This window comes from Penicillium brevicompactum (genome assembly GCF_028827555.1).
Source record: "Penicillium brevicompactum strain IBT 35665 chromosome Unknown utg000007l_segment0_segment0, whole genome shotgun sequence".
NCBI lineage: Eukaryota > Fungi > Ascomycota > Eurotiomycetes > Eurotiales > Aspergillaceae > Penicillium > Penicillium brevicompactum.
Genome location: NW_026623210.1, coordinates 1,729,634 through 1,751,927, shown reverse-complemented (window position 1 = coordinate 1,751,927; position 22,294 = coordinate 1,729,634). Strand labels below are relative to the sequence as shown.

The following is a 22,294-nucleotide window of genomic DNA, read 5'->3' as shown; positions in this document are numbered from 1 at the left end:
ATCATCTTCGTCTTTCCAATCCCGAATCTCGTAGTGCCAACCATCGACCTCTGAATACTAAGCCCCAACGGGAACCCGACATCATCTTGGCCAATCATAGCCGCTCAGTGACATTCACTGTCCAATTAGGCTTTCCTAGTCCCCTCAGAACTACGGCACGCGCCTTATTGCCGTATCTTGATTAGTTGTTATAACTTTGGTTTGATATTAGAGCTTACTAAATATCTTGGCTTGGTAGAGAAAATAGGTTTATTTCAGCATCACTCGCTGCTCACGTTCAAGAAGATATTATCCTCCATCTCCATCTTGCTGTCTTAATTGACCGGGTGATATGCGCAGTTTTTACAAGAATAATTCGAACGACCGAAAACATTATGCCACTCCTCTCTCCCCTTTCGCAATGCTTCTCTTCCCTCGTCCGGCTGAACCAAAAATGGGGGAGCCACAGGGGTTTGAGGCAAAATGAGGGCAATGAGAGACCTCTGTCAAGGCGTTTGTTGGACGTCTTCTTGCGGACATGGGATCTAGGCTTTACAGCCTTCGGAGGGCCACCAGTGCACTTCCAGGTTATACATGGCAGGTTCGTGGAGGGACAGGGCGGCAAGGAAAAATGGGTAGATGAGCAGACTGTAAGATTCTCCTAACATATTCTCAAGCTGGCCGGTCTCGATTTCATAGGAGCTCCTAACATGTCTCATAGTATCAGGAGCTCTTTGCTATTTGTCAGGGCCTTCCAGGTCCCGCGAGTACGAAGATGATTTTCTGTCTAACCTTATTACATGCAGGATTTATTCCTGCCATGCTTGTGTTTTTCATTTGGAGGTGATCTAACCTTGGAAACCTTTCTGCTATGAAGCCCACTATTTGTTAATTTCAACTAACGGTATCAGTCTTCCTGGCGCAATTGGCATGTATGCCCTCTCACTTGGTGTGCAAAACATGGGCGAAACCCTTCCTAAACCCGTCTACGCCCTACTCTCCGGCCTCAATGCCTCCACAGTAGGTATTATTGCACTTGCGGCCGTACAGTTGGCCGAAAAAGCTATTCGCGATAAGCTGTCCCGGATTCTTGTGATCTTTGGCGCATGTGCTGGTCTCTGCTACAGTGCACTCTGGTATTTTCCCGTGCTGATGATTATCGGTGGTTTCCTCACGAGCATCTGGGATGGATGGTTATATCAAAAATTCTCGAGAGCTAGGATAGCTTGGAAGAACAGACATAACCGTTCACAGGACCTGGATGTGACAAATGGGGACCCTACAGGCATGGACTGTATAAACCTGGAAGAGAATACAGTGCAAAGAAATGAGACGACACGATCGAGAAGGACGGATCCCAGACTCGAAGGGCTACCACAGAGTACCGTCAATACTACACGGCCAACGCAGTCCACTGAAGATCCTTCACAACATCACATCATTCGTATTCGGGTCGGAGTTTTGGTCATGGGTCTCTTTTTTGGTGTGCATCCAATTCACCTGACAAATCTTCTTAGAGTCAACACTAACATGATTAGTTTCCTTCATTGGGGTTCTTGTTGCAAGAAGCCAGCTCACCACACCTCCACTGGTCCTCGACCTCTTTGCCAACATGTACCTTGCTGGTACTGTCATCTTTGGTGGAGGTCCCGTCGTCATTCCCCTTTTACGTGCCTACGTTGTTGATCCCGGGTGGGTCTCTAGTAGAGACTTCTTGATCGGCCTTGCCATTATCCAAGCTTTTCCCGGTCCTAACTTCAACTTCGCTGTCTTCTTGGGGGCGCTAGCACTGCAGCGCTCACGCTTCCCGACCATCTTTGGTGCATTTCTTGGCGGTTTGGGAATCTTCTTTCCGGGAATCACGCTGGCCGTTGCAATCCAAAGCTTCTGGCGTGTGTTACGGAAGAAGAAGTATGTGATCGACTTCCTTAGAGGAGTGAATGCTACTGCAGTTGGGCTAGTATTTACAGCTGTATACCGGTTGTGGGAGATTGGATATCTGACTCCTGAAAGAAGTGACGGACAGAGTCTGGCTAAGGAACCATGGTGGGTGGTTGTTGCGGCCGTGACATATGCAGGGAGTGCATGGTTCAATGTGCCCCCACCCATGGCGATTGTAATGGGTGCTATTTTAGGCTTGTGTTGGTTTGGAGCTGTGGGGCGATAGTATATTCTGGCAGCCATCGTTGTTCTGTCTATCTGTGATATGATATAGAGCGACGGGTTAATTTGTATTAAAAAAAAAAAAAAAACGTATTTGGCACTTCTTCCTCGATTAGCGTCTGATTTCCCTTTTCGTCCTCCCATAATATGGTCAATTAGCTTTGTGGTGTAAATACGGCTGCACCTGTGGTGACAGTACGGAGTAGTACGTAAAGCTTAGGCAGATCAATTCTTCACAGATTTAAGTTGATCGATGCGGGGGATGGAATGTGAACCCCCGGTTTTGGTGCACTCAAAGTATGTCATCCATGGTGATCATGGTGGAGACAGACGCTTATCTATCTATCCCTTGCTTATTCCTGGGGTAATTCATCTCCAGTTGGACTTGACACTTTCGACTCTTACGTGGAGTGGAAACTTCGCGAACTACTCTGTATGGTGTCCACGGGTATTGAATACATATTCGATTTTTTGTTTCAATAAGTGTGCCACCTTCAAAGGTCGTAAGGAATTCGAGAGTGCAGAGAGAATTGTTTTGAAGCAGTGAGCGCTGTTTGTTGACAAAGAAAGAACTAAGTCTTTAGGACTAACAAATTCCATGCTTCGGCACAGTTTGTACGCAGCTTTGAGACTGGGATTGATGTGATTACTCAAAGCTACCCAAAGGTGCCTAGGTGGTAGTTCTACCTAAACAAATGGCTTTGAAAATGCTGTAAGACAAATGTATTGAGATGGTATGAGCAATTTGGTCTAAATTAATTTAGTCAAGGGTATGGCAGAACGAAAAGACAAGTATTGTTTTCATGTGAGCCCTATACCAAAAATACCTGACGATCAAAGAATCTGTTTTTAGGAACAGACCCATCCTCCATTAAGGTGGGGCAGAGTGGCAAGACAGCACTGCGTCTAGCTAGCGGTATGACTACGCAGTATACGGAGTATACGGAGAAGGACCAGCATACTACAAGTACGCATCTACACCCTTGCGGAAAGGCTTTGATAATTGTTATAGACTACTATCATATTGCCCGTGTCACGTTCGAATAGAATATCGTCCTATCCAAGCCCTACTGAAATTTAAATATGCCCTGGAATACACCTGTCGGGCTGTAGTATCAACTCAATAGATCGAAGAGCACGAAGTAGCATAAGAACTGAAAACTCTACCTAGGTATAGTCAGAGATGTTGCACTCGGAGACCATGCCGAAGCAGGACGTGGGCGCCGAAACCAGGAGGGTTTCAAAACCGGAATGATCGACCGCAAGTTTAAAAAGCCCCGAAGTTTATCGGGCCCAAGCAAATTCCGATACAGAACTACGATTCAACGGCAAATCCTATATCAGATTATTCCAGTACGACATACATGGCACAGCATAGAGCATCGAGCATACAGCATATACTCCGTACTCGTACTGCGATTACGAACTGGTAGGGCCGCATCAAGAAAGATAACGGGCGGATCATTGCCGAATTCGTGGCTGATCTACGAAACCCTGCCAAGACCGCATCTCCAGGAGGGGTGAATCTGAGAGTAGTCTTTTTCCTCTAATTCAGGCTTGCGTATAATAGTATCTAATGTATTCGTATTGTTCGGTTTCTTTGTTTGTGTTAATTGTTTATAGTTGAGCTCGTAAAGTGTGACTTGTTCATACATCTGACTGTGCGGCGTCTTCAATAAGATAGCCGAGCATGTGATAGGTTGTATACGGAGTATCGATACAAGCTTCAGTTCCCCATATTTCTTTGTACAAGGTCTTACATCCTTAGATGCAAAGCTCGGAGTCACAATCACATCGTGACCTGGTTTGTTCAAGACCAGGTCTGCTGCAAGGGTGACCCCGCATCGGATGGGTCAAGCAACGGTTGATCGTCAACCAGTCGGTCTGTTAGCCAACTCATGGTGAGAGTCCGTGATCTGACTAGGCGTCCCAAATTGTAGCCTAGCTTCACACATTGATTGACTTGGGCATGATGCACATAGTGGGTGAGAGAGGCGAGCCGGGGTTGAGCGGCAATTCCCACTAAAGCAGCTAGAGCAGCTAGAGCAGCTAAAGCAGAGCTAAAGAAAGTCAAGAAAAGCGGATAGGTTAGGATTGGCCGTGTCGGTATCCGGGTTGCATGACTTGGCAAACAGTGTTGGAGATGAGCGTGACCTGTCAATGGAGGCAATGGGCAAATGCAAGTATGCGGGCGTATGGAGTACTTCGTACTTCGTGAGCAAAACGGACATCGCAACTCAAAGAAGTTTGGGGGAAAGCTTGGCGGCTGACGGGATTTCCCATGCAGAAATGGAAATTTGCAAATTGCAAAAGCCCAAATGCGCATAGAGAAAGTATACAGTACCGAAAGCGAATATGGGGGATTGGTATCACGGCCAGGTACCGCCTACCCGAATATCACCCATGATCGACAGATGTGACAATACCAATACATTCTGTTTCTTTCCTACAATTCTTCCACCTGGGCAATCCATTTCCCCTTCACGTTTCTCCGTAGAGCCTCGTCTCTTTCCTTTCCCTCCTTTTCATTAGACCTTTCCTTTCTCATTTTCATCTTCTTTGCATCACCATTTCCTTTTCACATTCCCACCTCTCAGTCCGTTTTTGTTTCGCCTATTTCCTGGTCCCAGTCCTTGGCTTTATCCCGCCAAGCTGACTCGGACCTGGGTTTCGGGCTCACTCGTCCATGCCACGCTCATCAGCTGCGGCTAGGAAGAACCAGAGCAACCGGCAGGAGAATGGTGTCGTCGGTCCCGGCAAGAAAGTGACCAAGCAGAAATCCAACAGCCATCTGAACGGCAACTCGGGCAACGGCTCAGCTACCGGGCCGGGCGCGTCCGTTCCCTTCGACCTATCCTCCGCACGTTCGACAAGCGACACGGCCGTCCTGTCACCCACGGTCGCCGGCAAGGGAGATAGTGCGAAGGATGGCAATGTGCGTGGGATGTTGAACGGGCACAGCAAGGGTGGAGAAATGGCATCCGCGCAGGACAGTGATGTGCCCCAGAACGGCGGTATATCAGGCCATGGCGCTCGCAATGGAACCTCCAAACGATCCGGATCCAATGCTTCGATCAATCCGCTACAGCTCGCCTCCACCATCCTCAAGTCGTGCCCCATGTACGACACTATCGCCATTTTGATTTTTCTGCTCCAGCTTCCACCTATGGTTCTGACTCTGGTTCAATTCCTCTTCGCATCGCTCACATTCATGCCCCCGAGTGGCGCCGCCGCCGGCTCTCTGTCGTCAAATTTCGACATTTTCCAGGGCCCGGCGGGCACGCCTTCTCTGGGGACGATGATTGCGATGGACGGCTTCTGCATACTTCTCTGGGGACTCTTCATGTGGACCTGGGCTCAAAATTTCGCCATTGACCTTGCTCACGTACAGGTCGCTATCACTCTAGGCGGCGGGGGCTCCGGGAAGAATGGCGGGGTCAATGCTCTCTGTGTTGGAATTGTCTTGCTTCTTCATCTCGTTCGCAGCAAAGGCATCCAAGACTTTGTTCTGGGTCATCTTGTCTCCGCTAAACTGCTCAGTCCCGATATCCTCTCCCAATTCTCGCATCTGTTACCCGCCGAGTTCCGACGCTCCGAAGCCCAATCCTCCCCGAGCTGGCTCCGTAGCCTCCTTGCGGTTCACATACTGGCCCAGGCTGGAACAGCCATGGCACGACGCTCCATGGCGAAAAATCGGTCCCCAACACCGTCACGAACTGGGAAGAGGGGAGATACGGAGGCTTCGGCGGGCTCGCAGGGACAACCTGATTCGGCTTTGGAATCTGCTGCCAGCGTTTCATCTTCCTTGGTTGGCCCGGATGGCCAATTGAAAGATGGCAAAGATCGGTTTACCTCCGCCAAAAAGCGCAGACGACAAGCAAATCAGGTTCGAAGCCGGCAGCCGTTCTGGGCTGCTCTCGCCAGTACAAAGGTCACGGTTATGCGAGAATATGAACATTCACGGGCTGTTTCCAAAACAGCACGCAATCTGACAATGACGGAGGAGGATCTTCAGGGTGTCTCTCTCGACGACGGGTTAGTATGGATTACGGATGTGGACAGTTCTGCAATCAAATTTGCCGCAGGTGAATTTACCGATGATCCAGCGCTATCGGGCTCGTATGAAGACGGACGCTGTGAAGGAGATGCGGAGCCGTTCTATGTCTGTGTCAATGGTGCGCTTTGGGCTACCGCCACGATATGCAGGGTTTCAGATGCCAAGGGACCGAGTGTGGTTCAGTGGCGCGGCGAAATTGCTGGACTCGCTCCCAATTGCGCTTATACCTGTGCGTTCGTGCGCGTTGACACCGACGAGGAGATCTGTGTTATGAGTGTCAAGACGCCTGCGACGGCTGACACAGAGCAAGGTAAGTTAGCTGTCCCGCGGCGCTGTGCTGTCTTTCCATGTGAGGTCATGGCTCATTTTGCAAAAGTCATATCCGCTATATCGACACCTCCCCAACCGCCATATCGTCCATCATCCCCTACCACAACTCTCAAAAATTCCATAGTCAATGCAGAGTCCAAACTCAACGAAAAACGCAACCGCTTGAAGAAGACGAAGAACGATCACAAAACTGCCATCTCGAAAATTCGCAAGGAGCTTGACAATTTCAATACCCGGCTTCACAGTGGAACCGATGAAAACCGACAAAAGCAGCGCTCGCTGCAATTGGAGCGAAACATCAAACAAACTGAGGAGGCCACCGCAGCACTTGAAACCCAACTCGACACTATGGAAACTGTTCCGGAGGAAGAGATGGAAGAATGGAGGGCACACAAAGCAGAGTTTGAACGCGAGGTCGAACGCTTCAATGCCACCAAGGAAGAGGTTGCCGCTGCTCGCACTGCTGCGGCACAGGAGGTGGCGGCACTGGAGGCGGACTTGACCCAAGTGATTCAGAAGCGAGAACGTCTTCAAGGTCGTCGCACTCGAGTAAACGAGCAATACGAGCGCATCATTTCGGCCAATGCCCAGGGATTGAACGAACGCGAACGCCGGGCTGCGGAACAGTTTGCCAGAGAGCAGGACCAGTCAAAGATGGAGAGCAATTTCCACGAGCAGTTTGCAAGCATCAGCCAATCTGTCCAGGATTTCCAACTCCGCACCAGTCAACTCTGGCAGCAGGCGTCAGCGATCGAGCAGGCCATACAGGTTCAGCAACAACAGATGCTCCTTGACTCTGGTCCTCTTACGCCCGAAGGCAACTTGCCAGGCACCAATCCGCTCCCGGAAACCAGCGGGTCATCCTTGAACGCTTCAACTACCACTGCACCTAGCGTGCGATCTCTACTCGGTCTCAGCTTTCCTCCCGCCAGATCTAGCCCACTGCAGATCTCCTCGTCGCCAATCCGGGAAGATTCGTCCAACCCGACCAGTCCGTCTCAAGACATTCCTTTCCTACCACAGTTCCCGGCCTCTCCCGTCGGAAACCAGGGCTCGTACTTTGTGCCAGACATCAACCACCGGGACCGTTCGTTCTCCAATCGCTCCACCCACAGCAGCCAGTACGGCTCTGACTTCTTGGATGCGAACCGGATGCCGCCCATGCAATTTGATTTGGCTGAGTTGCTCGGCGAAACCAAGTCGCGACCCAGTCCTGATGCATTCCTTCACGGAGGCGGTCGCTCGGCCCTGAGTCCTTTCCAAAGAGCAGCGAGTCGAGGTAGTGGAACCGGTAGTGGTAGTGGTGGCAGTGGAAGCGGCAGCGGCAGTCCACACTCCTCTCGAGACTAACATCTTGCCGAGTGTGTCGTGTGCTGTGTCGTGTCTTGCGTTGTCTATAGGAGCTTGATCTCAGTCACCTTTCTTCGAGAGGCTGCGTCCAATTTGTGTGCGTCTGTACTCGGACCTTATACCAACCAATCTCTCATCGGCTTCTGATATAGTCTCTTTTTTGAGTCACTGTATTCGTGGCATGCCTCTTGCGGTGAGCGGTTGGTTGGATACACTGTGAGATACATGCCATTGGCAGGCTTGTCCCTAACACGGATACCAAAAAATGTTGTATATCGGTTCTTGCATACTCTCCAAAACGTAGACGGTACAATTCACGGAGACATTCCTCTCTCTCTCTCTCTCTCTCTCTCCAGCGTTCCCCTCTGGGGTTGGCATGCGTAGATGTAAGAATTCTTTGGCTAGATGTAGAAGAGGGTTTCCGAGGTTGTTTATATCGTGTCTAAGGTGCTCGGTTCCATCATTGTGTGACTGAACTTATTTATGTCTTCTGTTTAATGACCAGTTTATATACCACCAACGCCAAACCCGGAATATATGTACAATGCTTTGCTACTTCCGAGACTCTGTATAGCAATGCAGCCTCATCAAGTGGCTTCACTAAAGGCACTCAAATCTCACCACCCATTTTCCAGAACTTGGTATTGGCATACGCCAAACAAAGCCGATCGGGCGAATGCTCATCCACCCGACCCTCCGGCCCCGAGGCCTCGGGCTCAGGCCCCTCAATCGTTCTCACAACAGTCCCAAGAACGATGGAATGATCATGGACGTCGATCTTCTCGGGATGTAGCGTACACTCTAACACGAAAGGAAAGTCCGTATTGGAATCGCCAGATCCCTTTCGCCTCAAAATAGGAAGCGGTCTCTCGTTTCCAGCGTCCAAGGCGGCAAATTCAAACTCTCCATGTCCGCTCAACATAGCAGTCAAAGTGGCATTGCCCTTCGAGAAGTCCCTTGCTAACGTAGCAGTTGCAGGACCAGGCGCTAGCAGATGGACCAGGAAGCGGCGTGACGCAAGCAGTGCGTTCAGTGTCTCTGACGGTCGGCGCACATTGAATGAGATCACAGGATGGGGTGTTAGAGTTACGGTGCTGAAAGATGAGACTGTCATGCCGCGGAAGGATGTTTCTTCAGGCCCCGAGGGGTCGGTTGCTGTGATAATTGCAACGGGATAGGGGACCCGGCGCATGAGGAGGCGGACTTGATCGGATATGGAAGTCGTGGATTGCTTTGGAGAAGCCGTAGCGCTCGTTTCCAGCTGAGCATCTCGAGGGGAAGCAGCCGTACTGCTGTTATGCCTTTGAGCGCATTGTGATGGGTGTCGGGTGAAGGATTGCGGGGAGGTTCGGATTAGAGATGCCAATGGCCGAGCAGTATAATTCCTGTTACATAGTGCTTCTAAAAACACCCGTTAGTGGGAGAAAAACGAAAGATTCGTGTAGAACCTACCTCCGAGGCCTCTCCGAACCCCATGCGCGATTGGACCCGCGGATTTCATCCCGGGTAGACTTGGAGCTTTCGAGTTGTGCTCAAGGGGGCAGAACAGGACAAAAAACTACAAAAAGTAGATTCCAGCCACTTCATGTCTAGCCGTGAGAAAGACTCCCACGAGAGACAAGCTTATGAAGTCATTGCAGTCGATACTGAAAATCCCGAAAAATAACAACCTGCTGACTAACCCGGAATAATTTCTCTGCTTGTATAGCATCAACTTCATCACTCCTCCTTTTACAGCGGCCCCATCCACTCCCGCCCTGCTCGACCTGTCCTCTCTGTCAATTGGCATTACCCTCCAAGATGTCAATGCACACCTCCCTCCGCCGCACCGCGGCCACCATAACCACCTCAACAACCTCCATCCTCCCTTCACGACTTCCGCAATCGAGCACAACCTTCGTCTGCTCGCAATGCCGCCACGCAACACTGCTCCGCCGCCCCAAGCGCCCTTACACCTTCACACAACTCATCACCCTCTCTGACGGCAGCACCTTCACGCACCGCACGACCTCACCGGCGCCCGTCTACCGCTCCACGCGCGACACGCGCAACTCCGTCCTCTGGAACCCCTCCAGCAGCAAGCTGATGAACGTCGAAGATGACGAGGCCGGTCGTCTCGCTGCTTTCCGTGCTAAGTTCGGTCGCAGCTACGATGCTGCTTCGGCGCCTGCGGATGAGACTTCGCCTGATGAGAAGAAGGACGCGGAGGCGGAGGCTAAGGCCGCCCAGGCTGAGGAGGATAATCTGCTTGATTTGATCAGTTCGTTCGGAAAGAGGCAGCCTCCTCCCCCGCCTGAGAAGAAGACTCCCTATAAGAAATAGGTTGTCTGATGCTGGGAGTTGGGTCTGAGTTTATCTTTTTGATCTTGTACAATATACATATGTCTGGTATGAGCCTGCTGTATTATACCAAGAATGCATTTTTCACATTTTTTTTCTTTTACGGTACATAGTGGTTTGATTGTTTGATTGTTTAGAGATGAACGTGGTGCATCTTGTCCTAACCTGGAATCAAGCTTGGCGTCGACATACCATCGGCTTGCACCGCCAACGATTGTCCCAGGGCCCTATCTATGTCTGGCAATTCAATGACAGTCTGGCTCAATCTGGTCAATCTAAGTCGGCATGACTTTGGCCTTTGAGCATCTACAGCAACGGGCTTCGGTGATGGCTCCAAACCCCAAACATCAGAAGCACAGTCCCCAAGTGGGAAGACAAATGCAAAGACACACCCAAGATTGATTTGGTCAGATGTCATCGACTGTCAGGCTATCTAGCCCGGCGATTCGCATACAGAGACACCGGAGAGCCTAGAGGACAGGGAATAGGAAGCTGATACCAGCCCGTACATATTGAAGCGTGTCCCGAAAGCCAGATCCATCAATAGGACTTCACCTTGTAGATAGACGTCTCTCCGTCATTTGTGAGCTAGGTAGTGCTCGAACTCTGTTTCACCCTCTCCTGATTGGAGCATAACTACCAAACGGTGAGTCGTACAACAAAGCAGCTGCAGAGGCCAAGGAGGGGTACCGCTAAGTATACAATGCAACTTGTTAACTGCCATTCAATACACTACATACAGACAACCTTGGAATATCATTCTCACCTGGGAAATGGCAGAAGTTCCATGTTCGGCGTGTACCTGGACACCCAAAAGACAATCCCTCTGCTCATACGAAAGCCATGTCAGCATCTTCTACAGTGCCAGCAACAGAGCAGCCTGGTCCCTAGGCTCGAAATACATCCTGAAAGAGCGAGGGACCGACGGTCCCAATTACGAAAGCGCCAATCTAAAGTTCCTCTCATCGAAAACCACAATTCCAATCCCCGAGCAACTGGAAGAATGGAAAGAAGATAACGGGAGATACTTTCAAATCATGAAGCGTATGAGAGGCAAGCCGCTCGAGCAAGCCTGGCCTACAATGTCCCAGGAAGAAAGAGAGCGAGTCGCAAGCCAGACCGCCGAGTACCTGAAGCAGCTTCGAGGACTGCATTCTGATCGAATGGAAGCTCTTGGTGGTCAGCCTATTTATAGCGCCTTTCTGTTTGGAGGGGATCATCGCAAGGGACATGGTCCTTTGTCGTCTGATGATGAACTGTGGGCGGAGATGTCGGAGCGTCTTGCTCATGTCCCTGAGGAGGTGCGAGCGAAGCTGCGAGAGCGTCTTCCTGCTGCGGCGCCTTATACCTTTACTCATGGTGACCTGACGGATGTGAACATTATGGTCGAGGATGGTAATTTGGTTGGTATTATTGATTGGGAGGGAGCGGGATATTACCCTGTTTGGTGGGAGTTCGCTGCTCTGTCACTTGGGCTGGGGGAAGTTGATTGTCAATGGAAACGAATGCTCAGGGAGTATATGCCTACCCAAGACCGTGAATTCTATTTGATTCTCTGGGCATTGCGAGATTATCCTCAGCTGAATGAGACAGCTCAGAAGTTCTTTGATGAAGCCGGGCTCGAATTGCCGGCCGTTGAAGCTGTTGGTACGGAGTAGGTAGGAGATGAATTCATTCTACAGTACGCAAACAGTGGTATTCGGAGTGAAGCAAATCGAGATAGAAAATGCACATAACATATCAGCCTGCTGGGATCGTGGGGTGGGGCATGTAAACAATAGAAAGAAGCCATCTCCAAGGAATATAAGATGTGAGAAAGTGCGGGCACTTGTTGAGGTTTTATTCACAAGAAGCCAGTATCTTATGGGGGGAGAATTAAGCATCCTCTGCAACAAGAGGCGTTGATTCAGAGACTGCCTCGGTGGGTTCAGTAGGCGCATCAGTCACTTCAGATGGAGGCACATAGTATGGCAGGCCCTCTTCGCCAGCATCCAGGCGCAGGAGGAATGTCTCCCAAAGTTCGATCAACTACGATTGACAGGTTAGCCGGAGGATATCCATTGAGAGACACGGGAGATCTTACCTCTTTCTGAGCCTCAACTGCACTTTCGAGGAATGTCTCAACACCCGACTTGAAGTCTTCGACCTTCTCCTTCTCAAAGCGTTGGAGCTCGTTTCGCATAAGTCTGCCCATGTCTTCGAACAGCAGTCGTGTCTGGTGAACCTTGCGCTCTGCGTCTGCGACATCGGCATTGACCTGATTCAGGCGGTCTTGCTGGGTCTTGCCTTGGCGAAGCAACTTATCTTGCGTGTTCTTGCGCTTCTGAAGGTCGGATTCAGCCGCATGCCAAGTGTGGAAGGCCTTTTGTCGTTGGGTGAATGCCATCTTGACACTTCCAATTAAGCGGATATATTCATCAATCGTGATTCCAAGGGTTAGGACATCCTGCTGTGCCTGTCGATCATAGAGTTCACGGATGCGAAGTTGAAGCTCGGAAAGTCCTTCCAGAGGAGACGAAAGAGCAGGAGATAGTTCGACAGCAGACAAGGCGTGTAGCGAGCTTGAAAAGTCGCCTGCCGCGTCGGCGAGTCCCTTACGCTGTAGTACCACAGTGTCCATGGATTTCATTAAGGCCTTGAGCTGATTTTCGAGAGCATCAAGGTAGACCTTACGGTCATGGAACCACTGTTATCTCGTTAATGGGCGTTGTCACTGTGGCGATCTAAGGGCCACTCACATCGTCATGCTCCACGAACTTGCTACCTCCACCAACAGAGATACCAAAGGAGCTCAGCATTCCCTTGCTTGGACCAATATCGGGCTCGCGGTTCTCCTTATTCTTGACATCCACGTTGAACGCCTCGCTTTCAAGGAAAATCTTCACATCTCCATCATGTTGAAGGATGGGATGACCGGCAATTTTGTTAAGCATTCGCTCCAAAGCAGCCCTCCTTGATTCCACAAAGTTAGTATCAAAGCGGCCCATGGCTTGCTTCTCGGGCGGAGGCGCAACAACCACACCAGGGTTGCTGGCATGTAGAGAGTTGTAGAGCCAGAGGAAGTCGCGGTATCTACGGGTGACTGTGAATTCTGGGTTGCGGTAGGCTTTAGATGAGGTCTGTTCGCAGTGATGGTCAGCTGGTTCCGTTCCAATGCGAGCGCGTCATCCCGGTATCTCAATTACCTTGGTCGAAACTTGATAGACGATGTGACTGCTGGTCAGATCGCCCACTTTGTGCGGATCTCCAACGTAGATTTGGAACGTGGGCTTCGCAGCCTGTTCAACACTCATGCTAGGCTGCGTCTGTCGTTTCGGTCCATCCGTTTCCACTGGTGGCTGGACAGGCGGAGGGCCGCGGAAGCCTGCAGTGTCCTCATCCACATTGGCCGAGTCTCCTGTCCCACTCGGGGTCTGCGGGGATGAAAGCGATTGCGCGCGTCCGGCGAAGGGTTCCTTTTGGGGTGGTGCTGGTGCCTCGTCTGCGGGTGTCGGAGCAGCCTCGGCGGGCACTTCACCCAATGGGCCGAGAGGGTCGACGGAATCATCGACAGACTCGAGTTTTGTGGCTTGCGCACTGATCTTGCGAGTACCTCGAGGGCCTCGTCTTCCGGGTGTGCGGACAGTGGGCGCTGTCTCTGACGCGGGGGGGTGCGGCTTCTGTATGGGAGTGCGTTTAGTGGGCTGTGGAGCAAATCGGTCGGAAGGAAACCTACCACCCTCTGTTGTAGCGCTTGGCTTGGGGGCATCCTGACTGGGCTTGAACTGGGAGGGCTCATCTGTATCCATACATTAGAACGCAATCCGAGGAGCTGTGCTATCATCACTGCCTACCACCCCACGGGGAGTCCCCAGAGTCGAGATCCATTGCCAACTGTCGTGTGGAATTGGGTATGACCGAGGAAGTCGAGATTGAAGCTATAGAAGAGATAAAGGACGTGAATGCTTCAATCGGAGCTTAGACGGGGCGAGAATTGGAGAGGAAGCTGGTGGAGCGGAGGCCGATCCGCAATGGATCACGGGATCCCCAGTCCACAAGGTGTCCCTTCGACTGATACATTCCACTTCGCCATCGTCATTAACTGAACTATCTAGGATCGATTTATCCCTCATCTGAAGCCTACTGGTATCTTTAGAAAGAGAAAATGTCTCTTTCGCGAACTAATGCTTTGGTCGCATCTGCCGCCATACGTCACATCATATCTTGGAGCCTATAACTATGGAGTATGGAGTACTCTGTAAAAGGCGTGATATTACAAGACACCGGCTTTCATGAACGACATAATATCTGATCAGAAACTACACATGATCTATTTGATCCATGGAAGACCCAATTTGTGCATCTCGACAGCCAATTGGAACAAGTAGTCCAGACTCTCGCACTGAGTCTTCGCCTTAGCAGTGTTGTCACCCCAGACATAGCTACAGAGCCCGAGGCGTTAGTATGTGGACAGATACTGTGTGCAGCGGGTTGGCATGACTTACATTCCATGTCGGCGGACGAGCACAGCATATGTGTCAGGGTACTTGTTCATGGCAGCCTCCAGGCCACTGGTGAGATCCTCCTCAAAGGCAGTGTTTTCGATGATGGGAATCTTCAAGGTATCAAAGAACCCAAGCATACCCTTACCCTTGCCACGAGGAATGCCCTTGATCTGCTCAATGTTGTTGATCTCGAAGCAAGCGTCGGGGCCCTTCTCCCGCTCCACAAGCAGAGTCACAAGAACAGCCCATTGTGAGTGGGTGTGGATACAGCAGCCAGCACCATGCTCAAAGGCAGTCAGGAACAGCGGAGTGCAGGCGGAAGGGTTGAGCTTGAGGGGCTTGCGGATATAGTTGCGCGCCTCGGCGGGGTACTTCGGGGTGGGCCATTGAACAACGAAGATGTTCTGCGACTGCATCAATTCCTTCTGGACTCCAGAGGGAGCAATATAAATGTGGTCGCCATGGCGGATCGAAGTCTACAATTTCCATCAGCGGGGTACCGTTCGATTTTTTCTCTCTCCTGTCAGCTTACACCACCACCGGTGCCAGTGACCCAACCCCAGTTATAGAATTTCCTGCAAAGCTCGGGGATTAGGTTGGCAGGGTGCTCGGGGTCCTCAGACTGGACCAGATGGTCATTGTTGCCGGCCGTTGCGACAGCTTTTTCGGTGGGGCACATATCTGCAAAAACCAATACGCGTTAGTGCATGGGCATGAAAGGAAGCAAGGGGGTGTTTAGAGTAGCCGAACGAACTCACTTCAAGTTTGCGACAAGCTTGTCTTGAAAGGTACAGTGATGTGCCAAAAACCAACGTCAGAAATGCCGGATAAGATGGATTAGGCGGGGAAGAAGTCAATCGGGGATCTGCGGTCTGATGCAGCACGCCATAAATTTCTATATTGTTGTTTACATAGTCATCGACATTTGTGAGTAGACAAAAGACGTAATTAGGATTTATAACAGAGACAAATAATTAGCTTAATGCTATTTAAAATGAAAATGAAACAGAAGTATATCACATCCGACGCGCAAAAGAAAAGAGTATAGAATAACATCGAAGCCCGTGTGTAGCCTAGTCCCGATTGGGTAGCTTAGTTGAAGAGGCCACCTGGACCTTCCCTCCACTTTAAAACCTCCCTTCTCCTCACTTTGGCGCTCCACTCTCATTCTCGGGTTTTTGTCCTTTTCATAGTGTTTGACCATGCGTTTCAACACTGCGCTCACTTCGGCTCTGGTCTCCTCCGCCAGTCTCATGGGCTATGCCCATGCAGAGGAGGAGGTTGCCGATGCCACCGTCATTGAGAAGCCTGCCTTCACTGTTAGTCGCAATTGAGTCCACTAACCTTGCTCTGTGCTAATATTCTTGCAGCCTACCACCCTCAAGGCTCCTTTCCTTGAGCAATTCACCGACGACTGGCAGGCGCGGTGGAAGCCTTCGACCGCGAAGAAGGACGACACCAAGTCCGATGACGAATGGGCCTACGTTGGTGAATGGGCCGTTGAAGAGCCCACTGTCCTCAAGGGTATCGATGGCGACAAGGGTCTGGTCGTGAAGAACGCTGCCGCTCACCACGCCATCTCCGCCAAATTTCCCAAGAAGATTGACAACAAGGGCAAGACCTTGGTGGTTCAGTACGAAGTGAAGCCGCAAAGTAAGCAATTGCAACCCAAACTGACTCCTGATTACATGCGCTAACCGCGTTTCTTTGATTAGACTCCCTCGTTTGCGGTGGTGCCTACCTGAAGCTCCTCCAGGAGAACAAGAAGCTCCACCAGGAGGAGTTCTCCAACGGCACTCCCTATGTCATCATGTTCGGTCCCGATAAGTGTGGAGCCACCAACAAGGTTCACTTTATCTTCCGCCACAAGAACCCCAAGACCGGCGAGTACGAGGAGAAGCACCTCAAGACTCCCCCGTGGCCCGTACCAACAAGGTCACCTCCCTCTACACCCTGATCGTCAAGCCCGATCAGACCTTCGAGATCCTCATCAACGGCGAGTCCGCCAAGGCCGGCAGCCTCCTCGAGGACTTCAACCCTCCCGTCAACCCCGAGAAGGAGATTGACGACCCCAAGGACTCCAAGCCCGCCGACTGGGTTGACGAGATCCAGATCGCTGACCCCGAGGCCACCAAGCCTGCCGACTGGGACGAGGATGCCCCCTTCGAGATTGTCGACGAGACCGCCACTCAGCCCGCCGATTGGTTGGAGGATGAGGCCACCAGCATTCCTGACCCCGAGGCCGAGAAGCCCGAGGACTGGGATGACGAGGAGGATGGAGACTGGCTCGCCCCTACCGTTCCTAACCCCAAGTGTGCTGATGTCTCCGGCTGTGGTCCCTGGACCCGCCCTCTGACCAAGAACCCCGAGTACAAGGGCAAGTGGGAAGCTCCCCTCATTGACAACCCTGCCTACAAGGGCATCTGGGCCCCCCGTAAGATCAAGAACCCCGCCTTCTTCGAAGACAAGACCCCCTCCAACCTTGAGCCCATGGGAGCCATTGGCTTCGAGATCTGGACCATGCAGAGTGATATTCTGTTCGACAACGTCTACATTGGTCACTCCGTTGAGGATGCTGAGAAGCTCCGCCAGGAGACCTTTGATGTCAAGTTCCCCATCGAAGAGGCCGAGGAGGAGGCCACTAAGCCCAAGCCCGAGGTCAAGGAGGACGGCACCACCACCACCTTCCAGGAAGACCCCGTTACCTTCGTCCGCCAGAAGGTCAACCACTTCGTTGAGCTGGCCAAGGAGGACCCCGTCCACGCTGTCAAGGCTCTTCCCGAAGTTGCTGGTGGTCTCGGTGCCCTTCTGCTGACCATGATCCTCATCGTGGTTGGTGCCATCGGTGCCAGCAGCCCCGCCCCCACTGAGAAGAAGGGCAAGGCCCCTGCCAATGCGCCCAAGGAGAAGAAGGATGAGGCTGTCAGCTCCTCTACCGAGACCAGCAAGGGCGGCGCCACTAAGCGCAACACCCGATCCTCCGCGGAGTAAATGCAATTGGCAGCCAATTGCATGGAGGACAGAAATTTACCCAATAAACCCAATCAGCGAAGAGCTTTACATCCAATTACCGCAGTGATCCCCCTCTTGTTATCTTGGCCGATGTAGTTTGAATGGAGGCCTGATTTGTATACTTTCCCAGTTTGTCATTTCCCGATTATTTCTAGCCGCTTTTCCGGAGACAATTGCAATTTATTTTTGAAGACCACTTTAAGAGCCCCATAACCGTACCCCATAACTGTAACCGATGAATCTCAATCCTATTGTATGAATAAAGTAGCCAAGCGTGGAGGTCCAAACAGGAAATACCTTCCAAATCGGATTAGCCTTCCTAGGGAGGACGGACATCGGAAACAATGCCGTAGACTGCTCCAGCGATTAAAGCTGTCGGCGATTCGTGTCGATTGTCGATGTCTGATTGGTTGAACACGCCGAGCAGCAGCTTATCTGGGGGAAGTCCAATGTATGGGGAATCGCTAACTTACTAAGGCGGTTGACCTCGGGCCTGGGGTAACCCAGTTTATGAACTCATTCCTAAACCCTTCGACCGTGTCCACTTCTCTCTTCTTCTCCTACTTAATCCTTGTATTTCCCATTGAGAAACATCCTTTCACTTTCATTCTCTCCAATCAATTCACCATGGCTGCTTGTCGGTCAGTTGCCCGCTCCCTCCCCGCTCTCCGCGCACTTCCCCGCACGCCGACGGTGACCGCCAGGGCTGCACGCTCAGTCCGATCTATGACTACTGCGTCTTCCCTCCTCTCCTCCTCTTCCCGTAAAGTAACCATGGCTCCTTCATCACTTTCCGCAACCCGTGGTCTGAAGACCACTGCCCACAAGTTTGCTCCTTCAACGACCTCGGCTGTCTCAACCGCTACCGAATACCCGACTAGCCACAAGAAGATCACCAACCCAATCGACACCGCCAATTTCATTGACAACCAGTTTGTCTCGTCTAAGGCCGCTACATGGATTGACCTCCATGACCCTGCTACCAACAACCTGGTCACTCGTGTCCCTCAGAGCACAGATGAGGAGCTAAAGGCCGCCGTGGAGTCGGCCGAGAAGGCCTTCCCCGCCTGGCGGTCAACCAGCATTATGGCTCGCCAGCAGATCCTCTTCAAGTTCACGAGTCTGATTCGTGAACACTGGGACCGTCTGGCTGCCTCTATTACCCTCGAGCAGGGTAAGACCTTCGCCGATGCCCGCGGTGATGTTCTTCGTGGCTTGCAGGTCGCCGAGACCGCCTGTGGAATCACTACCCAGATGACCGGTGAGGTCCTCGAGGTAGCTAAGGATATGGAGACCCGAAGCTACCGCGAGCCTCTCGGTGTCGTGGCTGCTATCTGCCCCTTCAGTAAGTTGGATTGCCACGGTCACCACTACGATATATGCTAATTCCTGCTCAGACTTCCCTGCCATGATTCCTCTTTGGTGTATCCCCGTTGCAGTTGCAACTGGTAACTGTTTGGTCATGAAGCCTTCCGAGCGTGACCCCGGCGCTGCGATGATTCTGGCTGAGCTCGCCGCCGAGGCTGGCTTCCCCCTGGTGTTCTCAACATCATTCACGGCTCTGCCCGCACCGTTGACTTCATCCTTGATGAGCCCGCCATCAAGGCTATTAGCTTCGTCGGCAGCAACCGTGCTGGCGAGTACATTTACTCTCGCGGTTCTGCCAACGGCAAGCGTGTGCAGGCTAACCTCGGCGCTAAGAACCACGCCGCTGTCCTGCCCGACGCCAACAAGAACCAGGCTCTGAACGCTATTGTTGGTGCTGCCTTCGGTGCTGCCGGTCAGCGCTGCATGGCATTGAGCACCTGCGTTATGGTTGCGGAGACTAAGGAGTGGCTGCCTGAGATTGCTGAGCGTGCTAAGGCTCTGAACGTCAACGGTGGCTTTGAGGAGGGTGCCGACCTCGGCCCTGTCATCAGCCCCGAGAGCAAGAAGCGCATCGAGGACCTCATTGCCAGTGCCGAGGAGGAGGGTGCCACCATCCTTCTCGATGGCCGTGGATACAAGCCCGATGGATACCCCGATGGCAACTTCGTAAGTTTATATACATACTTCCATCCACCAAAATATCAGCTAACATCTTTTAGGTTGGCCCTACTATTATCACCAACGTCACCACCGACATGAAGTGCTACAAGGAGGAGATCTTCGGACCCGTCCTTGTATGCTTGAACGCCGAGACCCTCGACGACGCCATCAACACAATCAATGCCAACGAATACGGCAACGGTGCCGCCATCTTCACCCGGTCTGGCTCCACCGCCTCCAAGTTCCAGAAGGAGATCGAGGCCGGCCAGCTCGGTATCAACGTGCCCATCCCTGTCCCTCTCCCCATGTTCTCCTTCACCGGTAACAAGAAGAGTATCGCCGGCGGCGGTGCCAACACTTTCTACGGCAAGCCCGGCTTGCAATTCTATACCCAGCAGAAGACTGTCACCAGCTTGTGGAAGAGCGAGGATGCTGTGAGCACCAAGGCTAGCGTTGTTATGCCTACTCACTCTTGAGCAATTTGTTCTTGTCTTCTGCTCTTAGCTAATCATTGGCATCTTGTCTGTTCTTTTTCAAAATTTGCGCTTTATGGATATCATGAACCCCGGATCAGGTTTTAGGTTTATATCAGTTTGTGAATATACATCGACTTTACAAATTGAGTTATTGGATCCCCTAAGTATAATTCTCTGTTCACGGCTTAGCTCCCTCGACCAATCATGTTTCAGAGTGATTACAAAAATTATAGGCGGCAACTCGATCAAAGCAACGAAGCTTGTTTCAGAAGCCCGCGTCAATGATTTATCTCTAAAGGTCACAAAATTGCTCAAGGACTGCACGATTGATGAACTCGATCACAGTGGGGATGTCGAATCGGTGACTGAGCAGGTAGCGACATCGAACATTGAATTGCAATCTCCCTCTCCACAAGGCTACACGCCTACATGGATCCAGATGGTCTCTGTGACCACTGTTGCTGGGTTACCCGAAGGAAACTATGTTAATGTTGTCATTGACTTCAGAGGACGCTTGGATCTGGTTCGATTCAGAAAGGTATGTCAATCTCTGGTGCAGAAGAATGAAAATTTGCGCACTCAATTTAGTCTTCAAAATGGTACCATCGAAGCCATTGTCCGGGACGATTTGGAAGTGCCATTCTTGCATCTCACTTCTCAATCAGAAGCACTTGAGCACTGGGAATCCGTTCCATCGAGCTGTTTCGATCGGCAGCTTGCGAGCTTTTCTTACATCGTCATGGATGACGATTCGACACACTTTGCACTGGGTATTCAGGACAGCCAGTGTAATGCATGGACAGTCACACTCCTGCTTCGTCAACTGCAAAGCATTTACCATGGCCATGAGGTCTGTCCTGGTCCATCTTTCTCGGCGTTCGCAGCAAAAGTGCTTCTAGCGACAAATCCTGAAGCTGAAAACTTTTGGAGAAAGCACTTGGCAGACTTGCCCATGACTATACTGAGTGACAATTCCGCTGAAGGCGATGAGCCAGACATAATTTTCAAAAAGTCCCTCAGATTGTCGCCGTCAGGGTTTACATTCGCCACTCTGATAAGTTCCGCATGGGCACTCGTCTTGTCAAAGCATGCCAAAAAGGAAAGAGTCGTCTTTGGCGGAGCGGTCAGTGGAAGAAATATTGACATGGAGGGTATTTTGGATGTTGTTGGGCCATGTATCAACATGCTCCCGCTCCCCATCGACGTCACCAAGTGCGAAACATATCTCGAGGTCTTGCAGAGTGTGCAAGATACGATGATAGCTGCTGTCCCGTACGAGTCCATGCCGATGCCAGACATCATCACGCGCTGCACAGACTGGAGCCCCACGGCTGTTCTCGGATCTATTGTTCAGCACCTCGATATTACCTTCGACCTCCCTGTTGTTTCACAGTCCCCATCTGAGGGAGACTCCGGCATGCTAGAGTGGAAATATCTGCAGATGAAGAAACGCTATGGGCGTTGTCGGGCTACTGACATTTATATATTCTCAACCACCTCGCGGGAAGGTTTCGCAGATATACAGGTCAAGTTCAATCCGTCACGCATTACGCAGGGCTTAGGTGAAGTCTTGTTTGCTGATCTTTGTGGAAACATTGAGGCTGCGTTGCAGAGTCCAGAGATGAAGATACCGAGAGACCTTTGAGGCAGCTTTCACAGACGGATTTAGATAAATTTGCAGCCTAGTCAGATTTGGGGTTCCATGTCTTTTTGCTTAATTACAAGTATCACGCTGCGATGTTTATCTTGAGTTCTAATGCTGAACATGAAGAGACTCTACCTAAGACTTTGGTATAGGCCCGGGGTGATATCAGCCTGGAGCCTGCGTTGTTGCTTACATATCAACTCTGGTCAGCTTGACGAATCTTCCAACGCCCTAGACAGGCGGCCTGTAGGTCTATGGCTTTTTTCTAGATTCGTTTCAAGGCTTGCTGTTACATTCATGATGATATTTGCCCATATCACAAGATCTGTCTTGTCATGTGCATATGGATGCTTGCCTGTTTGCCTGTTTCCTTCTTGCTTGTTTGCTTGCTTGGAGCTATATCTACCTCACACTCATGTCCATCATAGAT

The 22,294-nt window shown here is 51.2% G+C and overlaps 10 protein-coding genes across 10 annotated transcripts; 7 read left to right on the top strand and 3 right to left on the bottom strand.

The window, feature by feature from the left end:
* Positions 1-374: 374 nt before the first annotated feature.
* N7506_011410 (uncharacterized protein) lies at positions 375-2,146 on the top strand (the record flags this gene model as incomplete). Its single annotated transcript, XM_056960703.1, has 4 exons — positions 375-629; positions 701-822; positions 891-1,462; positions 1,518-2,146. 4 exons carry the CDS (start codon positions 375-377, stop codon positions 2,144-2,146), a joined length of 1,578 nt encoding a protein of 525 aa, XP_056806858.1.
* A 2,682-nt stretch (positions 2,147-4,828) lies between these two features.
* N7506_011409 (uncharacterized protein) lies at positions 4,829-7,879 on the top strand (the record flags this gene model as incomplete). The annotated part of the gene is made up of 1 exon (XM_056960702.1): positions 4,829-7,879. One exon carries the CDS (start codon positions 4,829-4,831, stop codon positions 7,877-7,879), a length of 3,051 nt encoding a protein of 1,016 aa, XP_056806857.1.
* Positions 7,880-8,489: 610 nt separating this feature from the next.
* On the bottom strand, positions 8,490-9,380 carry N7506_011408 (flavin reductase family protein; the record flags this gene model as incomplete). Its single annotated transcript, XM_056960701.1, has 2 exons — positions 8,490-9,280; positions 9,332-9,380. The coding sequence occupies 2 exons, from the start codon at positions 9,378-9,380 to the stop codon at positions 8,490-8,492; spliced, it is 840 nt and encodes a 279-aa protein (XP_056806856.1).
* Positions 9,381-9,679: 299 nt separating this feature from the next.
* N7506_011407 (mitochondrial 54S ribosomal protein bL31m) lies at positions 9,680-10,201 on the top strand (the record flags this gene model as incomplete). The annotated part of the gene is made up of 1 exon (XM_056960700.1): positions 9,680-10,201. The coding sequence occupies one exon, from the start codon at positions 9,680-9,682 to the stop codon at positions 10,199-10,201; it is 522 nt and encodes a 173-aa protein (XP_056806855.1).
* A 791-nt stretch (positions 10,202-10,992) lies between these two features.
* Positions 10,993-11,877, top strand: N7506_011406 (uncharacterized protein; the record flags this gene model as incomplete). Its single annotated transcript, XM_056960699.1, has 1 exon — positions 10,993-11,877. The coding sequence occupies one exon, from the start codon at positions 10,993-10,995 to the stop codon at positions 11,875-11,877; it is 885 nt and encodes a 294-aa protein (XP_056806854.1).
* Positions 11,878-12,094: 217 nt separating this feature from the next.
* On the bottom strand, positions 12,095-14,086 carry N7506_011405 (sorting nexin 1; the record flags this gene model as incomplete). The annotated part of the gene is made up of 5 exons (XM_056960698.1): positions 12,095-12,247; positions 12,303-12,905; positions 12,958-13,338; positions 13,405-13,997; positions 14,053-14,086. 5 exons carry the CDS (start codon positions 14,084-14,086, stop codon positions 12,095-12,097), a joined length of 1,764 nt encoding a protein of 587 aa, XP_056806853.1.
* A 442-nt stretch (positions 14,087-14,528) lies between these two features.
* Positions 14,529-15,382, bottom strand: mde1 (methylthioribulose 1-phosphate dehydratase MDE1; the record flags this gene model as incomplete). The annotated part of the gene is made up of 3 exons (XM_056960697.1): positions 14,529-14,640; positions 14,704-15,179; positions 15,236-15,382. 3 exons carry the CDS (start codon positions 15,380-15,382, stop codon positions 14,529-14,531), a joined length of 735 nt encoding a protein of 244 aa, XP_056806852.1.
* Positions 15,383-15,905: 523 nt separating this feature from the next.
* On the top strand, positions 15,906-17,694 carry clxA (calnexin; the record flags this gene model as incomplete). Its single annotated transcript, XM_056960696.1, is given in 4 exon segments — positions 15,906-16,022; positions 16,074-16,356; positions 16,419-16,627; positions 16,639-17,694. 4 exon segments carry the CDS (start codon positions 15,906-15,908, stop codon positions 17,692-17,694), a joined length of 1,665 nt encoding a protein of 554 aa, XP_056806851.1.
* Positions 17,695-18,342: 648 nt separating this feature from the next.
* N7506_011402 (CoA-acylating methylmalonate-semialdehyde dehydrogenase) lies at positions 18,343-20,219 on the top strand (the record flags this gene model as incomplete). The annotated part of the gene is made up of 4 exons (XM_056960695.1): positions 18,343-19,060; positions 19,113-19,163; positions 19,226-19,749; positions 19,803-20,219. The coding sequence occupies 4 exons, from the start codon at positions 18,343-18,345 to the stop codon at positions 20,217-20,219; spliced, it is 1,710 nt and encodes a 569-aa protein (XP_056806850.1).
* Positions 20,220-20,658: 439 nt separating this feature from the next.
* Positions 20,659-21,864, top strand: N7506_011401 (acetyl-CoA synthetase-like protein; the record flags this gene model as incomplete). The annotated part of the gene is made up of 1 exon (XM_056960694.1): positions 20,659-21,864. The coding sequence occupies one exon, from the start codon at positions 20,659-20,661 to the stop codon at positions 21,862-21,864; it is 1,206 nt and encodes a 401-aa protein (XP_056806849.1).
* Positions 21,865-22,294: the final 430 nt, after the last annotated feature.